At 36.9% G+C, this 21,400-nt stretch overlaps 1 protein-coding gene across 2 annotated transcripts in view; it reads right to left on the bottom strand.

Moving 5' to 3' along the window:
* CUL1 (cullin 1) overlaps window positions 1-21,400 on the bottom strand; it is a 52,604-nt gene that overhangs the window by 7,522 nt on the left and 23,682 nt on the right. For both annotated transcript variants that reach the window (XM_068203100.1, XM_068203106.1), the window contains exons 3-14: window positions 17,162-17,336; window positions 16,319-16,486; window positions 15,236-15,286; window positions 14,208-14,298; window positions 13,329-13,492; window positions 9,885-10,047; window positions 5,797-5,927; window positions 3,067-3,174; window positions 2,860-2,966; window positions 1,671-1,719; window positions 1,150-1,281; window positions 504-621 (exon numbers count right to left, since the gene is read on the bottom strand). In XM_068203100.1, the coding sequence (XP_068059201.1) occupies window positions 504-621; window positions 1,150-1,281; window positions 1,671-1,719; window positions 2,860-2,966; window positions 3,067-3,174; window positions 5,797-5,927; window positions 9,885-10,047; window positions 13,329-13,492; window positions 14,208-14,298; window positions 15,236-15,286; window positions 16,319-16,486; window positions 17,162-17,336 (1,457 nt within the window). The remainder of the gene's footprint in view (window positions 1-503; window positions 622-1,149; window positions 1,282-1,670; window positions 1,720-2,859; window positions 2,967-3,066; window positions 3,175-5,796; window positions 5,928-9,884; window positions 10,048-13,328; window positions 13,493-14,207; window positions 14,299-15,235; window positions 15,287-16,318; window positions 16,487-17,161; window positions 17,337-21,400) is intronic.

Genomic DNA, 21,400 nt, shown 5'->3' with positions numbered 1-21,400 from the left:
AACTCTAATTGTAATCCAAGTAATAACTATCGATTCTTTACAGAATTTGGTTCAATGTGCTTTAATTGAAAAGTATAAAAAGGTGATAGGGGAATCTAACAACCTGGAACACAAAGTACTTTTATCCTTAATACTTTCACATAAGTCTAAGTATTAAACAGCTAAAAATCAATACTGTTTAAAGAAAAACATATCTCCAATCAAACATAAAAAAGAAGAAAAAAAGAAAAAGAAAGACGAGATACTATTCAACTTAATTTAGTTATGTACCTAAACATGAGCTCTAAAATCAGGAGGAGGCTACTCAGAAAATATATAAAGAGCTACTAGAAGACAAAGAACAGACCTAGAATCTAAAGACCTAATTTAACCATCCCAGCTACCATGGTCAGAAAAACACTAATTTGTGGCAGTATGAGTAAGTTAAATATTTCCCTCACACACTTAAGCAATAAGAGGAAGCTATACTATGCAACAGTAACTTAGGTAAAGGTATTACTTACAATCTAATGGTTCTGAATTGGTCAGGTGCTTTTTAAATTGCTCATTCAAATCCTTGCTTACACCAATATCTTGGAACATCCGCTGCAGCTTGGAGGTATACTCAAAACCACAAGCTTGCTGTATTTAAAAGCACAGATACATCAGCAAGACACATTTTGGACACTGGATAATGAGAAGAATGAAGTGCTGGAACTTATTTCCTTAACAGAAGATGTACAAAGTTCCGTATTTCCCTTACTCAAAGTGCCAATCCCCCCTGGAATATGAACTTTAACTGCCATTGAAAACTGAGGAAAATTTTGTTTAAAAATTAAGCAAAACACAATGAAACAGATTACTCAAAGGGTAGTCAGTTGTATTTTGCTTAACTCTGCATAAATATGGGTTAACAAAATTAAGCTACTTTTCAGTACTCATTCCCTTGAATAATTATGTCATTCATTTGATTAAGAATAATTAAGCTTAGCTACATCAGGCAGACATGCACTAAAAGTTCCTAAGATTAAAAAAAAAAAAACCAAAAACCTAGGTTGTGCATTTTTCTGTGCAAAAAATAAACAAATGAAAGGACGTATGTCAATGTTTTCCAAAACAGTGTGAAGACCTGCAGGGCAGTAGATCATGGGACAGTCATGGAATACTCACTTTTAGTTTGGAGATCATGCTTGCCTCAGCATCATCACTAGCACTGTTTTGATGCACAAGTCTCTTTGCCAGCATTTTAGCATAGAATTTTTGAAACACATCTTTATCCTCAATGTACTTGAAGACAACCATCTAGAAAAGCCAAGATAATTTGTAAGGAAAAATATTTAAACATTTGTCTTGAAAAAGATGTAGCAGGAGCTACTTAATTTGCACCTAAATTTTAAGGATTGCGGGTTTTGTTTGGCTTTTTGGGGGGAGGGTGGAGGGACTGGTGGTGTGTTTGCTTTAAATATGAATACTATTTTAAAACAAGAACTGTATATTCCACATGAAGAGCATATTATATATATGTGGATATATAATGATATAAAAATATGTTGTGGAAATTATACATTTTATATGCACAGACAGATTAAGCAAAAGCATAGCTTCAATATAGCCACTTTTAATCTGCTATAAACTGTTTTTTCATAAACAAAATAATTTTTATATTTTATATGTATTTATAGACATCTTACCACTTGATTGAGTGTATCTTCCAATTCTGCTTCTTCTGGATTCTTTGAGCTGCAATTAAAGAAGTGCATTTTTAATGAGTCCCAAACTGGAAGAATTAAACCAACATAGGGATGTACATGGAACCTTCAGAAATAAAAGAATGCAAATTTGAGTAGTTCTGGGATCAAAGGCTCTTTAGAAAGAAAATAATGTAGTGAAATGAACAGTTCACTGCTCCACCTGTCAGCAATTCTGAAGTTCCCAAATGTCACAGGCTGAAGTCCTGGACCATGACTTGCTTGGGACTTGCTGGTAGCCTGGTACTTCCCAGGATTTATGAGCTTAAACATGGACCTCTCTCTTCCAGCTGCTAAATGCTATCTTTATTTCTTATCTTAGATAGTACAGTGAGAAGAAACCAGCTCACAGAGCTGGGACTTGACTGGGTGAAATCTCAGGTGGCATCACACTGTCTTCTTCCATCTCATGTTTGTCCACCAGGCAAACCCCAAATCTACCCTGCACACAGTCAGTATTTGTAAAGGAGAAAATAAACCCTTTGCTGAATTAAGGAGGAGATGGGAAAGAGAAAATGAGCAAGTTGTCCCGTTTTTAGGTTGTTTGGCGGTGGCTTTTTTTCCTCCACCAAAACAACTAGAAATGTTGCCAGGAACAAAACTGACACCAATGCAGTATGAACTGAACTGATACCAACTCAGTGTATGAGCTGCTGAATCATTTAAAGCCAAATACCTTGAATTAAAATATGAACTATGAAAGGTTAGAAAGCAGATTTTCTTCTCAATTTCTGCCCAGACAGAAGAAGGTATTAAAAAAACAAAAGGAGGAAAGCAACAGTTTTAATGGAAAAAGGGAATGTGCATCTCTTTGCAACATACAACCCAATTTAAGTTTTTCAGTGTAAAAAACCCTACCTAAAACCACTCCTTCAGTTTTACTGAAAAACAAAAAGTTAAGATTCCTATAAGGCAATAAAGGTTTGCTTATTTCCTCCACTCTTCCTTAAAAAGAATACCAAACAACACAACCTTTAGGAATGGTCCTACTGAAATTTTTGTATCCAGAATTTGATAAGGTAATTTCTTGCAAAGTGAAGTTCTGTTTCTGAAGACAGTATAAAACTTCATAGGCTAAAACCTTTTAAAATAAAAGCCAACACGAAATAATAATTTGTCTTTGAGGACATACCTTTTCTTTAGTAAAGAGTCACAGTATCGTGCCAGTAGCTCTGGGGATTTACTGGATGATTGAGCCATTTTTGTCACTGCATTATTATTTATAAATCGACCACAAGCCTATAAACCACAAAAGACAGTGAAATTTTGGGAGACAATTTTTTTTATTTTGCACGGAAATAAAAAAAAAAGTCCAGCATCTGCAACTACATGCACTTACTTTGTCTAGTGCAGCCACAAAGCCAGCATCATTGTTGAATGCAGACATGACTAATGCGTTGTATTTCTTATGGACATCCAACACTGTCTGTACATACATTTTTGGATCCTGCAATAAGGAGAGACTGGATTTTGCAACTTGTTGACTTTCTGCTTTCTACTTTCTCCAAAATGGAGTTATTCACTGGCCCAAGAAAATCTGTGTGGAGAAAGTCTACGAAGTATTAGAAACATTTTAAAGGTAAATTAGTACCCAGTACTAGTTCAGGTCCTATGTCCAGGACTGACTAATGTTACTGCAAGCTTTCATTTACAACAATCAGACTGCAGAGTGTACCACATCACACAAAAGACAATAAAGTATTAACTCAACCACTGCAAACATTTTCGAAGACTTAAACTTATTTCAAGTCACACTTGAGAGAGCTGGACAATCATAAAATGGCAGCTGCTATAGAGGAAAGTCTCTGTAGTAAGAATGTGACTGGTGTATATCCAGGAGGTACAACTTAGTACAGACACCTCAGTCACTGGTAGTTCTCAAAAATTACATTCTCAGCACCCAGTGGCAGCCAAATGCCAATAAACATCAAGCTCACTGTACTCAGACTGCGCTCTTTGTGCAGTTACTGATCTTTGCTTCCCAATAAAGATGGAGTGGAGTCAAGGAGTAGGGACAATAATGGGCAAGTAAATCATCAGGCACACTGGACAGCTACTACACAACAGACTGAAAAAGACTGGAAATCTTCAATTTAGAGATCAGAAGGTCTTGTTGGCTAGAAGTGGTGGAATATGGGCAGGGTTTTATCAGGATCCTGAAAAACATTTCCTGTTGCCACTGAAGACAGACTACCATGGACCACCAATCTAATGCCACGCTTGAGACAGAGAACTGAAATAAGGAATGCAAGTGGATTTGAAGGACATTCAGAAAAGTACTGATTACAAGGACTAAAAAAACCAACAAACAAAATGCACAGAAAGCAGCCAATCTTCTGACTGAAAATCAGTCTTGTTAATACAGTTAACAGACTAGAGCACAACTCCTTCTGCATTAAAGTCTAAAATAGGTAAAATGAGTCAGGCTGGTATGACTATTTCTCTGTACTGACTACAGAGAAAGTGAGAAGCATTTGTTCACATGATTATCTGTTTAGACACAGAACAGGTAAATGAAGTTGGGAAGAATCAATCCTAATTGGGATAGAGGACTAACAAAGCACTGATGAACAGCAATACAGAAAAGGCAAGATGGTTCCCAAGGGTAACAGCCAGAGATACTGCTATGAAGATGAATAACAAATGTGTGGAATAAGGAAGAAAAAGTATCAGAGGCAGAAAGAGTTTTGTAAATGGTTGGAGTCAACTAATACACACAAATCTTGGACCTCCCCTCTCTGAAAGATGAAATAATTCCTGGAGAAAGAGCTTTCATTTTTTTTCTGGCCTAATTCATTAAGGCCTAAGCAGAAAAAAACCTCAAGAATGATGACCACTAGGGGGATGTGCCAAGCATGGAGCAGATCTGATTTCAAAATTTATGGAGACATCTACACATGAAACTGAAGACTGCTGAACTTGCTTCATGATTACTTTATGATTAATAAAAAAATCAACACTGCTAAAAAGCTATGCACTTAGAACTATAGAAATGAACAACAGACACTACACCCTTCCATACACATTACTGCTTTAGTATGAAGCTATTTCAAGAACTTCTCAGGAAAGCAACAAATTAAAATAAACTTTGTCAAAAATCAAAGTTTATAATAGAATCATAGTGTATACTGAGTTGGAAGGGACTCACAAGGATCATCAAAGTCCAACCCCTGACTCTGCATAGAACCACCCTGAGAATCACACTGAAGATGTTATTATCAGCGACAGTGCCTGAGAGCATTGTCCAAATGCTTCTTGAATTCCACTTTAAATAAAATTTACCAGAATCTATATTCTATCCTGATCTTGCTTTGTGCAGTGTTTCATTCTTTCTTTTCCTCTGGAAAACATCATATTGTCTATAGAGAAGAAGGTCGGCAAAGGATTTAAACAACTTCATGTTGCCAAGATGCAACCCTAATCAATACAAAACTAAGTTTGAAATTACAATTATGGGATAAAAATAGCAGCCTTTCTAAAGACCTGATCTCCTCCTCCTTATATTGTGACCTTTCCAACCAATTCAGTTCATTCTTCTTCTATTTCTCATGCTTTTCCAAACAGAATAAAGACATTATCAAACAACTCAAACCAACAGAAACTTTCTCTATATAGTCTCACTCAAGTCAGAATTCCTCAAGATGATAAAATACAGTCATCTGGAGATAATGCTTCTTGAAACAGCAGGCTTTCAGGTATACTTGTATTGTAAGTGTTGGGTGTTGTATTTGCACAGCCAGCTTTCCAAGCAGCATGACATCCTGACAGAGAGCAAGGTCTCAAAGGAATTCACCCTCCTCCTCAAAACCAAGCCAAAACCAAAACCCCCACAACCTGCCCAAACCAAAAGAAACAAAAAATCGCCCCAAAGACCCCCAAAATATAAAGAGTAGAAACAGAGTGATGTAAGTTTTGTTTTAAGCCTTCTACCAACATTTGAGAATTGTCAAGTCCTTACAAATTAAATTAGTGAGAGGGAAAACAAACTGGAAGTTTTATCAGGAAGAATTCATTATTCTCTAATATAAAAGTGGCAGCACATACAGGCTTGTTTTGATGGGATACTTGCATTTAGTGCAGCTTCTCCACATTTCTCAATTGCAGCTAGACCCTGATTATGAATGTGGGTTTCCAAAAGTTTTTTCAGCTCTCCAAGGCCATCCTGGATTCGAGATACAAGGTTATACATGCGACCCAAATCTGTAAAAGAGGAGAAAAAAGGAAAGCTAACATCGCCCATCTGTACTGGCTATTACTTCAAATTCTCATTTACAAGTTGTCAATAGGAGCTAAACATCTATTGTCAACAAAAACACATATGCAACTGCTCCTGTAAAAAGCCAGAAAAAAACAACAGAAAACGATTATCCAGTTCAGCAAACCTTTGTACTCACCTGGAAAACTAACACTAGTTAAAGAGAAAACAATCTGTTATATTAGGATCTATTTTTTACCTTCACAGTGCAACAAATCTCAAGAATAAAAACCGACCATTTGAATGGGAGAAAATTTACTTCTGATTTTTAGTATTCACTGGTTTAAAGCAATGATTTAAAAATGGTGTTAAACCTCTCTTGTTTAAGTAACATTTTGAGGTGCTGCCATGAATTTGAGGCTCTTATTAATGTTACTGCTGGCTGTGCTACAACTACAACATTTTCCAGCAGACCACTGTCCTTTAAATCTTATTCTGAACAGGTCAGTTCTCAGACATCTAACATTACATGTAGCCCTTTGCATATCAACACTCTTACTTTGGACAACACCAGTAGTAACAATTGGAAATTTAAGGCAAAGTGTTATATGTTGATATGACCTGAGCAGATAAATTGAAACATTATAAATCAAATTTCCTTCAATAAAGCACTGTCAGTAAAAGACATCTCTTTAAAAAAACAACTTTAAGTGACTGATTATTACCAGTAGTGATAATTGTATCTGACAGAAAAAAGAGGTTCTGAAAAGCATTAAGATAGAACTAATGAAGGTAAAATGGCATGGCATTTCACGCATGAAGCATGTTAATGCTTCATATTAAAATCTCACCAGTTTTCAGCCAACACTTTCCAAATCAATTAGCAATTTTGGAAAGTCTAATACTGAAGAGAGTTTTGGCTTTTATTTAGCTTCATCAGGAGAGATGCTTTGTATTTTCTGAGAGCAGAACTCTTCAAAAAAAAAAAGCAAACATTGAACTGGCCATAAACCAGGTCCACAAACCTGCCAGACACCTCTTGCAATCTTGCCCTCACTGAACAGGCACTCCAGTGAAACAGTAAACAATCAGATACTTACTGTAAACTAAGGAGGATATTTTACCTTGTGGAACACATGTAAAGGTTGACAGCTGCATCTAGCTCTTCTGAGGTGCAAGGACTTCTTTGAAGGGCTTGTGAGCAATTTATTACCACCAGAGGATTATCAGATTAAACAAAACAGAGCAATCAATGAGCTGGTGCTCTACCTAACTCTGAAATACAACACAGAGTGTGATGCCTTCTAATACTGAAGGGACAGCATTTCAGTTAGGTTTCTGTATAACACTTTCTTTAAAACTTTGTCAAACTTAAACTTGCAGATTGGAAAACGAAACTTTTTTTTCTCTCTGTGAAAAACCATGATTGCAACCTGATGTTAACTTCTATAAGAACATATGGATACCATAAAGAACTTTAGAAAAAAGGAAAATAATGCCGTGCATAGATACAGCAAGCTGTTCCTATATTTACCCACAAACGAGTGTTCACAGGTTGGTTTACCAGCATGTCTGTGTTAGGTGAAGTAAGGAAGAGATACTATAAAGTCTCATGGAAGATTTGCATGGTAACTCCACCTACATCATTACACCCTTCTCCCAATAAAACAAATTATTTCCTACAGGTATTATACTTATGTGAGTATGTAACACATGAGGAATGTGTCCCACAACCTTTATAACCAGTTTATGCATTAGTTGCACAATGGATTAAAAAGTTACAGAACACCCAAAGGAGTGGCCTGTAATAGGATATTTTCAAACACAGGTTGCACAGAAGAACCTCAAAACCAGTGTAATTTCAAGAGCAAAGCAACAAATATTTTAATCAAGAGCAACCTTTTTTTGTACGTTTAGGACAGTCTACCAAAGGCTACGTTAGTATGTCACAAACTGGAGAATGAACTGATTACTGTGATTAAAGAGTGAATTACCAGACTGTTACTGAAAATAAATTTTCTAATCCTGAAACTTCATGAATCTTACAAAGGGCAAGGGAACTGCTACAATTTCCATAAGTGAAGCCTGATAACAGAAGAGAAAATATTTTGAAAAAGAAGAAAAAAAAATCAAGTGTTTTAAAAAAAGTGTAGTTAATCTTAGAAATAATCCACATGAAAGTAAACCCAAAGACACACAACTAGACAGTGCCCAAGACACAAGATACTTCTTTTCTTTTATACGCTGACATACGTATGGAATTCCATCACTACAGTAAGTAGGTGATTGTACTAAGGGCTCACATAACCCATGAGCTTGATAAAGCAGGAGGAAAAAATAAAAGTCTGTGAAGGTGTCCTGAGTCCAGAAAAAACTTCAACTGTCAGAGTCATTTAGCCATTTATGAAGTCATTTCACAAACCAACACTCATTAAAATATCTTCCAATTATGGAATAAATATTTACAAACACAAACAACATCAGACTCAAATACTAGCACAAATTATTTACATTTGAATCAGCTAACTTCTGACCTACTAATCATGCCGAATTGCTCTTTTTGATTTAGAAGCATCTCTTCATTATCAGCATGACTATTATAAATAGTAATAATTTGTAGTTGCTATTTTAAGACAGATATACAATGAGACAGAGTCATAGTCACAATTTAAAACTCAAACAAACAATTTTATCATTAGTAACTTAACCACAGCATCTCTTACATTCTGCCCCTTTCATAAGAGAAGTATTTCAGCTGTACAGCAATATTCAGACTTGAAATACAGATTTAATTAGTTCCCCAACTGGGAAATCAGAATCATGATTCATCCTTATCATATGCATGATCCACAGGAATTAGTTCTGGCTGTTATTTTGTGCTATTAACTCCTGAATAAACTCATACAAACCCACACAATTGACAATTCCTTAAAGATACCTAAATTCTAATAACCTTAACTTATTTCAGAGGAAGTGTTGAAGAAGTCTTTATTCTATATATTCTCTAGGACAATATAGATTTGATCCATTAGCAACACTTAAGATTCATTTTCACAGCCAAAATTAACTCATCAATTAATAATTTCCACCCTTTCCTTGTGCTCTATATGTTGTCACAGGCCCCCAGTCGGGTAATAATTAGCACTGACTCCATGATTCACGGAAGGCTGATCAATCACTTTATTATTCTAAACTTTTTAAGAAACCCATCATCCTTACAGACAGTCATGATACAGGTGGACTTGATTGGTCCTCCAATCCAAACACCATCACCACTGGCTAATTAAGAAACCACCCTTTGGTAAACAAATCTCCATAACTCATTCCACACGTTCACAACAACAGGTGCAGCAAGTGAAGATAAAAATTATTTATCATTTTTTTCTCTGATCTTCTCACAGCCTCTCTCAGGCAATGCCTGGGAAAGTTGTGTGCTGCTCTCCGGAGCCAGAGAGCTGCTGCCACACTCTATATGCAATATTATGTATTTTATATACTCTATTTTAAAAGGTATTTATTTGCATCTATTCCTCTTTTAACATTTCCTATACATACTTCTGAACACTTTTTAAAATTCTCAGTGCTGACTCAGGAAGATCCATGGATTAAACTGAAACAGCTGAAAAGAGTACTGGTCTGTTTTTCACCTCTCATCTCTCTCACACAAGCTTCAGCTCCTCCTGGAAAAATGGCCCAAGTGCTCTTGAAACTCTTCCAGCCATGTTGAGAGAAATCAAACTAGTGCTGTTCTGCCTTAATATCTGGGACTGGGGTAGGGTCTTTGAAGCAGTATCATCAATCATCCAGATTTCATCAAAACCTGCTTGTCCATCAGTTTAGTGAGTATCTTCTCTCTTAATCTAATTCCTGAACAAATGACATTTAGCACCAGATTTTACATCATTCACAAATCATCACAGAGGAGAGCTCTAAGCCTAAAGCCAGTGTTTGAGACTCCTTACCTTCATTTTTGTCAGCATCCAACAAATTCTGAAACTCTGTATGAAATATCTCCAGGTGTTTTTCAATCAGTACCTGCTCACACTTTCGTGCTAACTCATCTTGTGTGCTCTCATGGAGATATACCTGAACTCTGCGCTGCTCCTCAAGAAGGCGAGCTTCAGCCTACAGAAACACAGAGATAAACATGAAAACCTGCAGGGAAGGCAGAACACAGATCCAACAGCAGAAAAGTGGTGACTGCTCAGTAAATTCTTCTAGAAAACAACAACAACAAGCAAACTTCTCTCTAGTCTGGTGTTACGGATCACCTACTTTAGCAGTTAATTTTCCAGGAATCATAATATACATTTGGAACTGATGTTTATGTTGATGAAAATACAATGTGCTGTTTAAATGGCGGGGCAGAATCACAGCAAAACTGTTTTCCTGTTGCTTGTGAATAAGGAGTTTACAGATGGAAATCTGCTGTCAGAAAAAGAGAAAGCTGCTGACACGAGATGCTGGCAGTTTTAGGATCAGCAAGTTCTCCAACAGAACAGAGGTAGTTCTGTTTAAGACAAAAATGAATGTATTTCATGGCTCCACAAAACTAAAAAGCAGAAAGCTACAATTTAACACTATGCCCATGACAAATTTATTTGAATATTCTCATCTACATTCTTACACAGAAAAGCTTCCCAATAAACTACAGTCATTTAAATTATACTAGCATTTAGTTTGGCATACAAAATACTACATATGCGTATCTTCTTGGCAAACTAAAATTCTAAATGTCATTCAAGGAATAGAACTTACACCGAAATGTAAAATTGAAATTGTTTACATAACAATTACCTCCATTTTGTTTGCAAAAGTGTTGAGGATTTGCATTACAAACCATTTGTAACTGCAGGACATTATTAGGGATAAAGGGTGTATGTCCTCTTATCAGCTCAAATTATTTAAATTAACATCATCATCAAGAAAATGCAATTATGTTAATTTGTTGTCCTAGTAGGCCAGAGTAACAAGCAAGCATGAAAGATCATATTCTGGACAATAAAAAAGGAACAGTTACACTGCAAGTGCACTGCACCACACATAGACAGCTTTAAATCATCTAAGCCACTGTTAGCTTCACTCATTCTGCAATGATTTTGCACTTAGGTCTTGTGAAATGATCCTGGATTACTGTCTCCTAGAGCTAAACCAATACTGATCAAAATACAGGAAATGAAATCAGAAACTTGAGAAGGGATATAAGCTCCAGCTCCAGAGTACTTGCCAGTTTCTTACCAGTAAGGAATAACAATCAACTTCCTTACTGACAGCAAATAGCAGCAAATCTTTCTTATGAACACTGGAACTACTTAGCCTGTATTTAATAAATTCTGTATTTCTGTAGTTAGGAAATTCTGCTGCTTCTGATGCTGCTTCTTAAAATATCCTTAGAACTTCGCTTTTAATGTTAAGTCAGTTCTCATTGTGAGCTCTTCTAGGAAAAGAAATATTTACTCTAACTTCATGTTTCCTTATACTCTCTGATTTATTTGGTGTTCTTATAACGCCATTTTCCTTTTAAAGTCACATTTCAGAAACAAGCGAAAAATAATTAGTTCACACAACAGTATCTTTACTTGTTTCTACTATAAAGAAGTGGAGGACTACATTTCAAGGAACGGTCTTAAGAAATACTGACCTTTTTCCCTACAGCACGTCAGGCTATGCCAGCTTTACTCATGAGTTCTGGCCTGAGAAGAAAAATTCACAATCCTTCTAAACTCAGTAAGTCTGCCTATGTAACTACATACACAAATCCTAGTTCTAGTTAAGATTTCATTGACTATTCTACAAGACACTATCACAATTCTACTGTAACACAGTAACAGTCATGCTATGCTGGTGTGCCCTAGGGTACTCTGAGGTTTCTTTTTATTTTGTAATGCTATTTATCACCAGACAGAATTCAAAGTACAGTGCTCCAGTGAGAATGCAAAGTAAGTGTACTAACTTACTTCTAGATTACACTGTTCACAGTTCATGCTTCCATCAGATTACTTGTAAGATCTTACAGCCTCTAGTATGTAAGGAGATGCCAAGAGTGCCCAAATTGCTTGTATACATCTCTAATATATTAATTTGAGCAGACACATAGGGCTACACACTTTCCTGCTGAACATTTCCCCTGCTGTCTGCTAACTTTGTATGTGCTTTCATCTTCAACATCAGCTTCAAGCAAAGCAAGTTGTTGTTTTGTGGATTTCTGAAGCCTTGAGGATTGTTTAGGATACTAATCAGCTATTTCTACTTGTCCATAATCTCTAGTTCTTGAAATAGCAATGACCTTCAGACAGCTTCTTACTCTCCTGTACCAAGGAAGTCTGGATGAGCCAGTCATTCAGGTTCTGAATGACTGAAATTTCCTTACTTTCTCTTTATACATACATTAGGATGAAAGTTAAAACAAGAACTTGAGAGGGAAGAAAAAAAATTAATTCAACAACACAAAAGTAAACATAGGTTGGTCTGGTGATTATTGGGAAACTACTAAAGGCACAATTCCTTTTACTGTGTTATTGGACTTCCCCTCCAATCTTTTTCTTTTCTTTTTGGGTAATTCATTGACTTTAATGCCAAGAGTTAAGAAAGGATATATTCTGTGGTAAAAAGCATTGCACAAAGAATACCGCAGGGAGGGATGTGTATCTGCACATTACATACTTGAAAAGTTCTCTTATTTTTTAACTAAGCTGAAAGGGAATAAACAATCAGCAATTCAAAAAGTGAAGAAATGTGCCAAGAAAAAAATATATGAAGCAGCACTTGTCCAAGGTGGAAGATGACCTATCTACTACTGGGTCAGTAAGACTAACCTAATAACCAGGCCAGAAATAGCCAGTGTTTATCCTGCTGGCCCTTAGTTGCCCTGTCTGGGATCCCCAAAACCAGAGACTAGTTAAGAATTTAAATCTGGCCTCTGTTGATGAGAAGTGCTTTGTAGGGGCTCATGACACTAAAATATTCTGAGAGAATTAAAGCTAATTAATGATGTATTTCCTTAGCCAGCTTGCTCAGGAAGGTACTGCAATAAATGTGTCAACACCCTGTTCCTTGTACAGGAACGGTAAACTTGTGGTATTAAAGCAGAATTATTGTTTTGGTGTCTTGAAGTCTAAATCTGAATTTATTTTAATAAAAATCTTCTGTTTCTACTGTTCAGAAAGCTCCCTACTTTCACTGTACTCACTGAAATGAGGTAAGGAGACAAACTTCAGATAAACACAGAAGCAAATCACTACAGGGAAAACCAGCTGTTTCTGTAAAATAACCATAATTTTAAGAAACCATAATTTTAAGAAAAGTTTAAGAAACTTTTAACAAAAGCCTAGAATTTATATTCCTTTATCTCTAAAAAAATCAGTATCCAGAAAAACAAAAATCACAAAGCAGATTAAGTAACTTACCTTCTTCATGTACTCTGTGACTGGGTTCTGTTGCAAGAATTCAGTACTTTCTCGTGTATAAAATCTCTCTGTGTCAGCAAGAAACTGAGATTCAAAGGATTCTTTATAGACAGTTAGTGTAGGTCCTTTTGCAAATGCATCATCTTCATTCAGCCCCAGCTCCACTAAAGGAAAAAAACACAACCAAACAAAAAAGACCAAGAAATAAAAAAATTGTTTTTTATGAAGTGGTCTCCTGCAAATAAACAAGGACACTCCTCCTAACTTGGATGAAAGCAATCAATTGGGACTGCATCAGCATCACTTTTTAAAAAGAACAGTGATTTTGCATTAAAAAAAATATCAGTACAAGACATTACTAATGTCAACTACACTTTAAGATACATTTCTTAAATGTAGGATTATAGGATTTGGAAAACTTCTCTATCTCAAATGCTAGTTCAAATTCTCCTTTCATTTTTCTCTCTTAAGAGTTTCAGATTATATGCTTTCGCTTTTATTAATGAAACTAATCAGTAATTTGGATGGCAATGCTCTCAATATTATGCAAAAGGGAAAAAGCAACCCCACTCTTCTATGCAAACTAGCATCCCTCCCCACTTCCAGATTTAGCTCCTTAATAACTGATTTGTAAATGATGAACACTCTTGTCTATCAGTTGCACTCTCAAATTTCACAAATATGGTACAATCATCTGTTATTGTATAAAGTATCAGTAAAATGTGAAGTTAAACAATACAGAATTGCATTTACATTACTGTAAATAAAAATCTTTACTGGACATATGAGGAGGTGGGATATTACTTCTGGGCTCTGATAGGGTACATAAATTTATTTATTTTTAAGAAAGTAACAGAATCTTAAAGAAATCACATTTACCATAAGATTGTACAACTCCACTGATCAGCCTTGTATTGATAGTTTCACCATTTCTTTCCTTTTCAATCAATTTCAACACTGCATTTGTTACCTTAGAAAACAGGGATTAAAAGTTAAGTCAAGCACAGAGAAAGCAGCTGGTAGATCAAGCACCATACTTAATTAGGAGTGTATTTCCATATTCAAGAAAAGTCAGGCACCTTGAGAACAACATTTAAGGAGATCTGAACATATAAAGTTCCTACACAGAATGATACTCCTTTAAGTTATACAACATAATTACAATCTAATTAGTGGTAAGGTGTATATGGGTATTAAAGCGCTTAGTATTTTTTTTCTTTAATTTCAAAAAAAACCCTTCAAAGCCAAACTTCTCTTTTTTTTTATACCTGAAATACAAAACACTGTAGTAAGACCTGAGCTAACCATCTATTCTTCAGACAAAAAATCTGCTGCAACTACTTCATCATGAAGTACTGGTAAGAAGTGAAATCAACATACACATGTACCTAAAAATTGTGATGAATGCCTTGTTTTATATTGTGCTGGTTCACTAATTTTAAACATTTGGCTGACCTGAGTCTCCCAGGCATCATTGTAAATGTAACAACTCACAGTAACATTAGGAGACCAAAATCCCAGCCTGTCCCTATCTGTTCTCATCCAATCTTGACTCCCAAACCTTAAGACATGACTGTCATCAGCCTGTACTCTTGCCTAGCTTAGTAACCACTGAAATTGCTACTTCAAGTCCCCTTAGCTTTTTTAAAAAAAGCCAAGGGTCCTCTCAGGAGAGAGATAACAGAACAGTCTTGGTATCAAGGTTCAATCACACACACAAAGGTCTATTCCTTCAAATATTTATCTGCTTTTTTAGAATCACAAAGGAGAAGCAGAAGGCTCAATTTTATTTTCCAGGTCTGTGCACACCCCCATCCCCTCCAGACTCCTTGAAGCAGTTACTAACAATATGTGAAATTAACCATATAAAATAACACTATAGTTGTAATATATTAATATATATATACCTGCTTATTTAATGGCCTGAATAAGCAGTCTCTCCAGGTCACCAAGGCAAGCTAGAAGTAAAAGAAGGGAGAAGAAAGAATAAAGAAAATATTTACATATACACGTGGGGTTAACTCCCTTTAAGGAAAACTGATACAATATGCAAACTAATCAGAACTTCTAAAACTATCTTTTGGCATACACATATCTCAAGCAATGAGATTGTTTCACATTAAAATTACAGCCGGGTTTACCACTACCACTATGTTGTTCCTTTTTCTACCTGGGGATCCACCGCCAACTCTGGAAACCAACAAAACCCACTTTGAATGACTTTGAAAACACACAGCTTTTTTTGTTGGCAGTTTCCAAACTGACATAGTCCCTTAGCATTAGGCTACTAAAGCTAAGAGGAAGGGAACTAAGGATACCAACAGTTTTTCTACCATATGCAAAATTATTTTAGTGAAACAGGAAAATAGCACAGCACTTTCCTAATGCTTCACCAGTAAGGACAGTAATATTCCTTTATTAAAAAAAAAAAAAAACCCGTTTAGTTATCTGAGATAGTGAAGTTCTGTTAAGTTCTTATATTACTTCACATTACAAAAAAATTATCAAGATCACATATTAATTTTTCAGAACTGTACCAAAATAACTTACACTACAAACCAAACGTTGTCTGAATTTTAGAAGCTTGGATGCTGAAAAATTTGTAGAAATATATTGAAATCATCAGAAAAAAAATACTATTTACTGCTTCATTTGGTGTTTGAAATGCTTGGCTGAATTGTAAGTGGGATGACAAGGCCACGCTGAGGCACACAGATAACACTAAGCAGCAAATATTCAGACAACCCTCAGTGGTCTACTGCTGAAGTCCCAATACATACAAGGCAGATTAAACATCTCACAGACTTAGACCCTTGGGATTTTTACCAATATACTGAAGTAGGAGTAGGGAAAGAAGGGAGAATGCCACTTTGCCCACTTCTTCAAAATGTCTATGAACCTCCTACAAGATTCAAGGAGTGATCTATAGAATGATAATGCAAACACGGCAGATGGAATGGACAAACCACTTACTTCAAAAAGCTACTTACTGAATAAATTTCATATATTCCTTTACGACCTTCATCGCACTCACGACGAACCCAATGTCGATTGAGGTAGGCACATATCCCATTCAATACTTTGCTTGAAAACCTATAATCTTCCCACTGTTGAGTGTAGAATTTCAGCACACTCTCATCCATCAAATCTTCACCATCCTGAAATTACAAGTTTGCCAGTACTGTTGCACAATTTTAAGGTACAGCCAAGACATATCAGGGTATACAAAATGACTGTTTAATAAATCTACACCAGGAAATGTATTTACAGGAAACATACTGCTAATACATTTAGTTCTACATTAATAAAGCACAAATCCAGTATTAGATTTTGAAATTAAAAGGCTGGAAAAAAATGCACAGCACAGATAAAACTCCAGAAGACATTCCTGTCCCTCTGGATGCAAGACAACATCCAGCTCTATTAGTAGTTTATTAAACTAAAATAAAGGCTACCGTCAGGCATTTTCAACATGACAGGCATCCATTTTTTCAGCATTCCTAATATGCTGGGCAATTGCTTGGAAAGTCCAGCTATTCTTGCTCAAGTACAGGATACCTTAAGATGTCATGTAACATTACTTCCATAAAATACAGGAATGTTGTTTTGGCTTGAAGAGGAAAAGCAGCTCATAGGTACAAGCTTAGGAACTGATCTATGTCTGAGGTAAAGCCAACAAAACATTCTAATGGCTACAGAGACAAAAGTACCTTTTAAGATCATTCAGTTTACTTCCAGTGGCTGCACACACCTCTAAGCTTGTTGATACAGCTTTTCTTCTCAGCCCAGTTTTTGTTACTACAAGTGCAGATCAATCTCATACCCCATCTTACCTTAAGGAGATTAGTCAAGTAGTTCTTCAGAAATTCTTTTAGCCGTTTGTACAATTCCAAGCCAACAAACTGAGCACCTCCAGGTGTCTGGCCCTTTTTCGATTTAGAAGGAGGTACACCAGCTCCCCGTGCTTGATTAGACTGGTGTACACTGGTACAGTAGTTATAAACATGACTGACAGGAAAGTTAAGGAATACATTTGCCACCATTAAGACACTAAAAATTCAATGAAAAACAATGTTAATTTCAATAAGCTATTATTTATACAACTGTAAATGACTTAAACATAATGCATTACAAGATGCACTAGCCCACATCAAATCAAATCACAGCTAAGAAAATTAAGTAATTTTCAGCAGAATTATCTGCAGCAAAATTGTGTCAGACTGAGAACACTGCAAGTACTGACCCCAACATTAAATTTATTTAACGCTTACTTAACAAGACCACCAAGAAAACAAAGCAGTGGAATTTGCTGTTAAGATTATTTAAATTGAATTTATTTGATCTATTATATTCGTGTTCTATAAATACATAAGCTTTCGTTTGGACTGAAAGAAATTTCAATACTAGCCTCAAGCAACATTCAGTAGTTGAAAACACAAGAGAATATTTTTGCTTCTTTTGTTCTTTCAAACACCATCCTCTATAAAAGACTTGGCCACTTAAGATTGGTACACAGGATAAACCTGGACAGCAGTAATGGTGAGACACACACACACATTTAAATACACATCATAAGATGAGATTCACTAAAACCCAATTTTAGGCTACAGGTTAATCCCAACATTTTAGTGTAAAATCACAGTCATAGAATTGTTTAGATCAGAAAAGACTTCTAAGATGAGTCCAACCATTAATACAGCACCCTAAGTCACCACTAAACCATCTCCCTAATCACCCTATCTAAAGATCTTTTAAATACCTCCAGAGACACTGATTCCACCACCTATCTGGGCACATAATTCCAATGCATGACAACACTTACAGTAAAGAACATTTTCCTAATATCCAACCTACATCTCCTCTGATGCAACTTAGGGCCATTTCCTCTTGTCCTGTTGCTTATTACATGGGAGAAGGGGATGACCCTTGCCTTGAACTCCTTTCAGGTAGTTGAAGAGAACAATGAGGTCCACCCTGAGCTTCCTTTTCTCCAGGCCAAACACCCCCAGCTCCCTCGGCCTCTCCTCATCAGCCTTGTGCTCCAGGCCCTTCCCCAGCTCCGTTGCCCTTCTCTGGACATGCTCCAGCCCCTCAATGTCTTTCCTGTTGTAAGAAGCCCAGAACTGGACACAGGATTTGAGGTGCTAACTATAGCAGGACCATCACTGCCCTGGTCCTGCTGGCCACACTATTGCTGATAGAGGCCAGAATGTCACTGGCCTTCTTGGCCACCTGGGCACACTGCTGGCTCCCATTCAGACAGCTGTCAAGCAGCACCCCCAGGTCCTTTTCCATGGGGCAGCTTTCCAGCCACTCTTCCCCCAACCTGCAGCACTGCCTGGAGTTGTTGTGGTTAAAGTGCAGGACCCAGCAACTGGCCTTACTGAACCCTGTACCACAGGCCTCAGCTCACTGGTCCTGCCTCTTTGGACCCCTCTGCAGAGCCTACCCATACTCCAGCAGATCAGCACCCTCAGCTAACTCGGCATGCTCTGCCAAATCACTGAGGGTGCACTTGATCCCCTTGTCTCAGTCATTGCTGAACAGAAGTGGCTCCAGCACTGAGCCCTTGGCAAGAAGGCTTGTAACTGGCTGCCAGCTTGCTGCCTTCCTGCATGCATTCATACAAATGCACTAGGTTGAGCTGTTGATCCCACCACCTTTTGTTTTTTTGGCTAGAAGCCCTAATTCCTATGTGACCAGGCAATTCTGTGGTTCCTAATACAGTGACCCTTTTTTCTTTGCTGCCACGTGGGTCTCCATCGCCTAACTCCACTGAGATATGAGATTGAAGGACCTCACTAGCACACCGTCCCTCAAACATTGGCATGCTGCCCCTTGGTTTTAACCTTTTCCTTTTCAAATCTCGTTTAAAGCTCCCCCTAGAAGACCTGCTAACTCTGGTATCTGCAAAGATACTTTTCCCTTTTTGAGAAAGGTGTACCATATCTGTCACCAGCAGGCCTGGTGTCATATAAACCTAGCACCAATTAAAAAAAAAAAAAAAAAAAAAGATTCTGCCACTGACACCAGGCTCAGAGCCAAGCATCGATCTGCCAGCTCTTCCTATTTCTTCCTTCATCATTCCTTGCAACTGGAAAGAGAAATGTGAAAACCACTTCAGATTCTGATCTCTTAACCAGTCATCCCAAGTCCCTGAAGTCTCTTGATTACCTTTAGAGCTCTTATTGTAACTTCACTGCTTTCTACCTGAAAAATCTGAGAATTTTCCCAGGGTAGGAAGTCTACTCTTTAAATCTTTAAGCCAGGTATCAGAGAGGCAGCAGACGACCCTAGCAAGTGGCAGCAATATTTTTTCCTCTTATACTACTACAGCCTGGAAGACTTGCTGTAACTGTTAATGGAACATTTCCAGAACACATTTCCTTTTCTGATCTAAAAAACTCAAATATTCAGCATTCTTCCAAAGTAGTAAGTGGAAGTCATATTGTCCCAAACACTTCAAATAAGAAGGCATCCTTAAAGAAGCTGCATTCCACAAGCAAGAAAAATAAACTAACTAGGTACCACCTAAATTGAACTTGATGAGAACTCAGATCTGACAATAAAAATCACCCTAATGACTCACACAAACAACAATCAGCCAACAGGAATGAAGCTACTGAGCACTCACTCTTCTATTGACAGTCCAAGGACAGGCTTTTGAGTCACATCCTTGTTAGAAAACATTGTATTAATCAATCCAGAATGTTTAAATTTGGCTTTGTGTTTTCATAGAATCGCTAGGTTGGAAGAGACCTTCAAGATCATTGAGTCCAACCCATGCCCTAACAGCGCAACTAAACCATGGCACCCAGTGCCATATTCAGTCTTTTTTTAAACACATCCAGGGATGGTGACTCCACCACCTCCCCAGACAGACCATTCCAGTACTTCACCCCTCAACACAAGTGGACCCAGCTTTAACCACTAGACAGGTTTCCTCCACAGCACACCATGAACTAGGAAATTAATATATTGCAGAGACTTGACTCTTATCTTTCCCTTCACAAAGTCCAGCACAATAAAATGGCAAGACATCAGCACAAATAAATACCAAGAGTATTATAAACCACAAATATATGATGTGTTACAGTCATTATAAACAGATTTGCTTCTAAGTAGTAAAGCTCAAGAAGAAAACTATCTCCAAATAACCAGTTAACTTCCTTGTAATTCATTTTATAAAACACTTCATAGACAAAACATACCCTTAAACTGGGTTTAATGATCAGAGTATCCTGCATGCCACCAGGAACAAGGCTCAGGGTCTTCACATCAAACTGTATCACAGTCTATATTTACATGCCTGTTCAGAAAGTCATTGCATTCTGTGGAAAGAAGTAATGCTCTTTGCCTGAGATTAACCCTTTTTGAAAATACACTGTGTATTTATTTCTTACCATTAACTCATCCAGATGTCAAGTAAGTTAATTTCCCACAATGTCAGCCAATAACATAAACACTTCATTTGTATTGAAGAAATTGAGCTTTTAGTCAGCCTCTTATCAGCCTTTTATCAGCCACTGATTTCCTGGACATTAATGATTTCTTCCACCTCCTAGTCATTTGTTTGCTCAAAGTCCCTGACACTGTTGCTACTTTTACTATCTACACTTTGATTTCAGAATTCTCTGTTCAAGTGAAGAAGACCACACAGCACAACCGTTTTCCTCTAGATATGCAACTTACTTTCTTGCCACAAACAAGAAAAGTAGGTTTACCCAACAGGTAAATTTAAAAATAGCTAATATATAAATTTTTCTAAATTGTTTATGGAAAACTTCATCATGGTACTACCAAATTAGGGCTGATTCATAAATACCCCCTTGACAGTCTTGCCTCATTCTTCCCCTCTCTTATCCCAAGCGGCTTTGAGCAAGCCTGAAAATAGGAAGACTGTCCAGATGCAGTTTTGAGAGTACTGCCTGACAAAAACATTCTGTTCATCTCTACAAACAATCACAACAGCCTTCAGAAAAATAAAAGGCCAAGATTAGAAGACATAAGCCTTTTTCTTAGCCCATACATTTTACTATTAAACCCAGGATTCATTGTAAAGTAAACACAGA

The sequence above is a fragment of the Anomalospiza imberbis genome, chromosome 1 (genome assembly GCF_031753505.1).
Source record: "Anomalospiza imberbis isolate Cuckoo-Finch-1a 21T00152 chromosome 1, ASM3175350v1, whole genome shotgun sequence".
NCBI classification, from domain to species: Eukaryota; Metazoa; Chordata; class Aves; order Passeriformes; family Viduidae; genus Anomalospiza; species Anomalospiza imberbis.
This window is presented reverse-complemented; position numbering and strand designations above follow the sequence as displayed.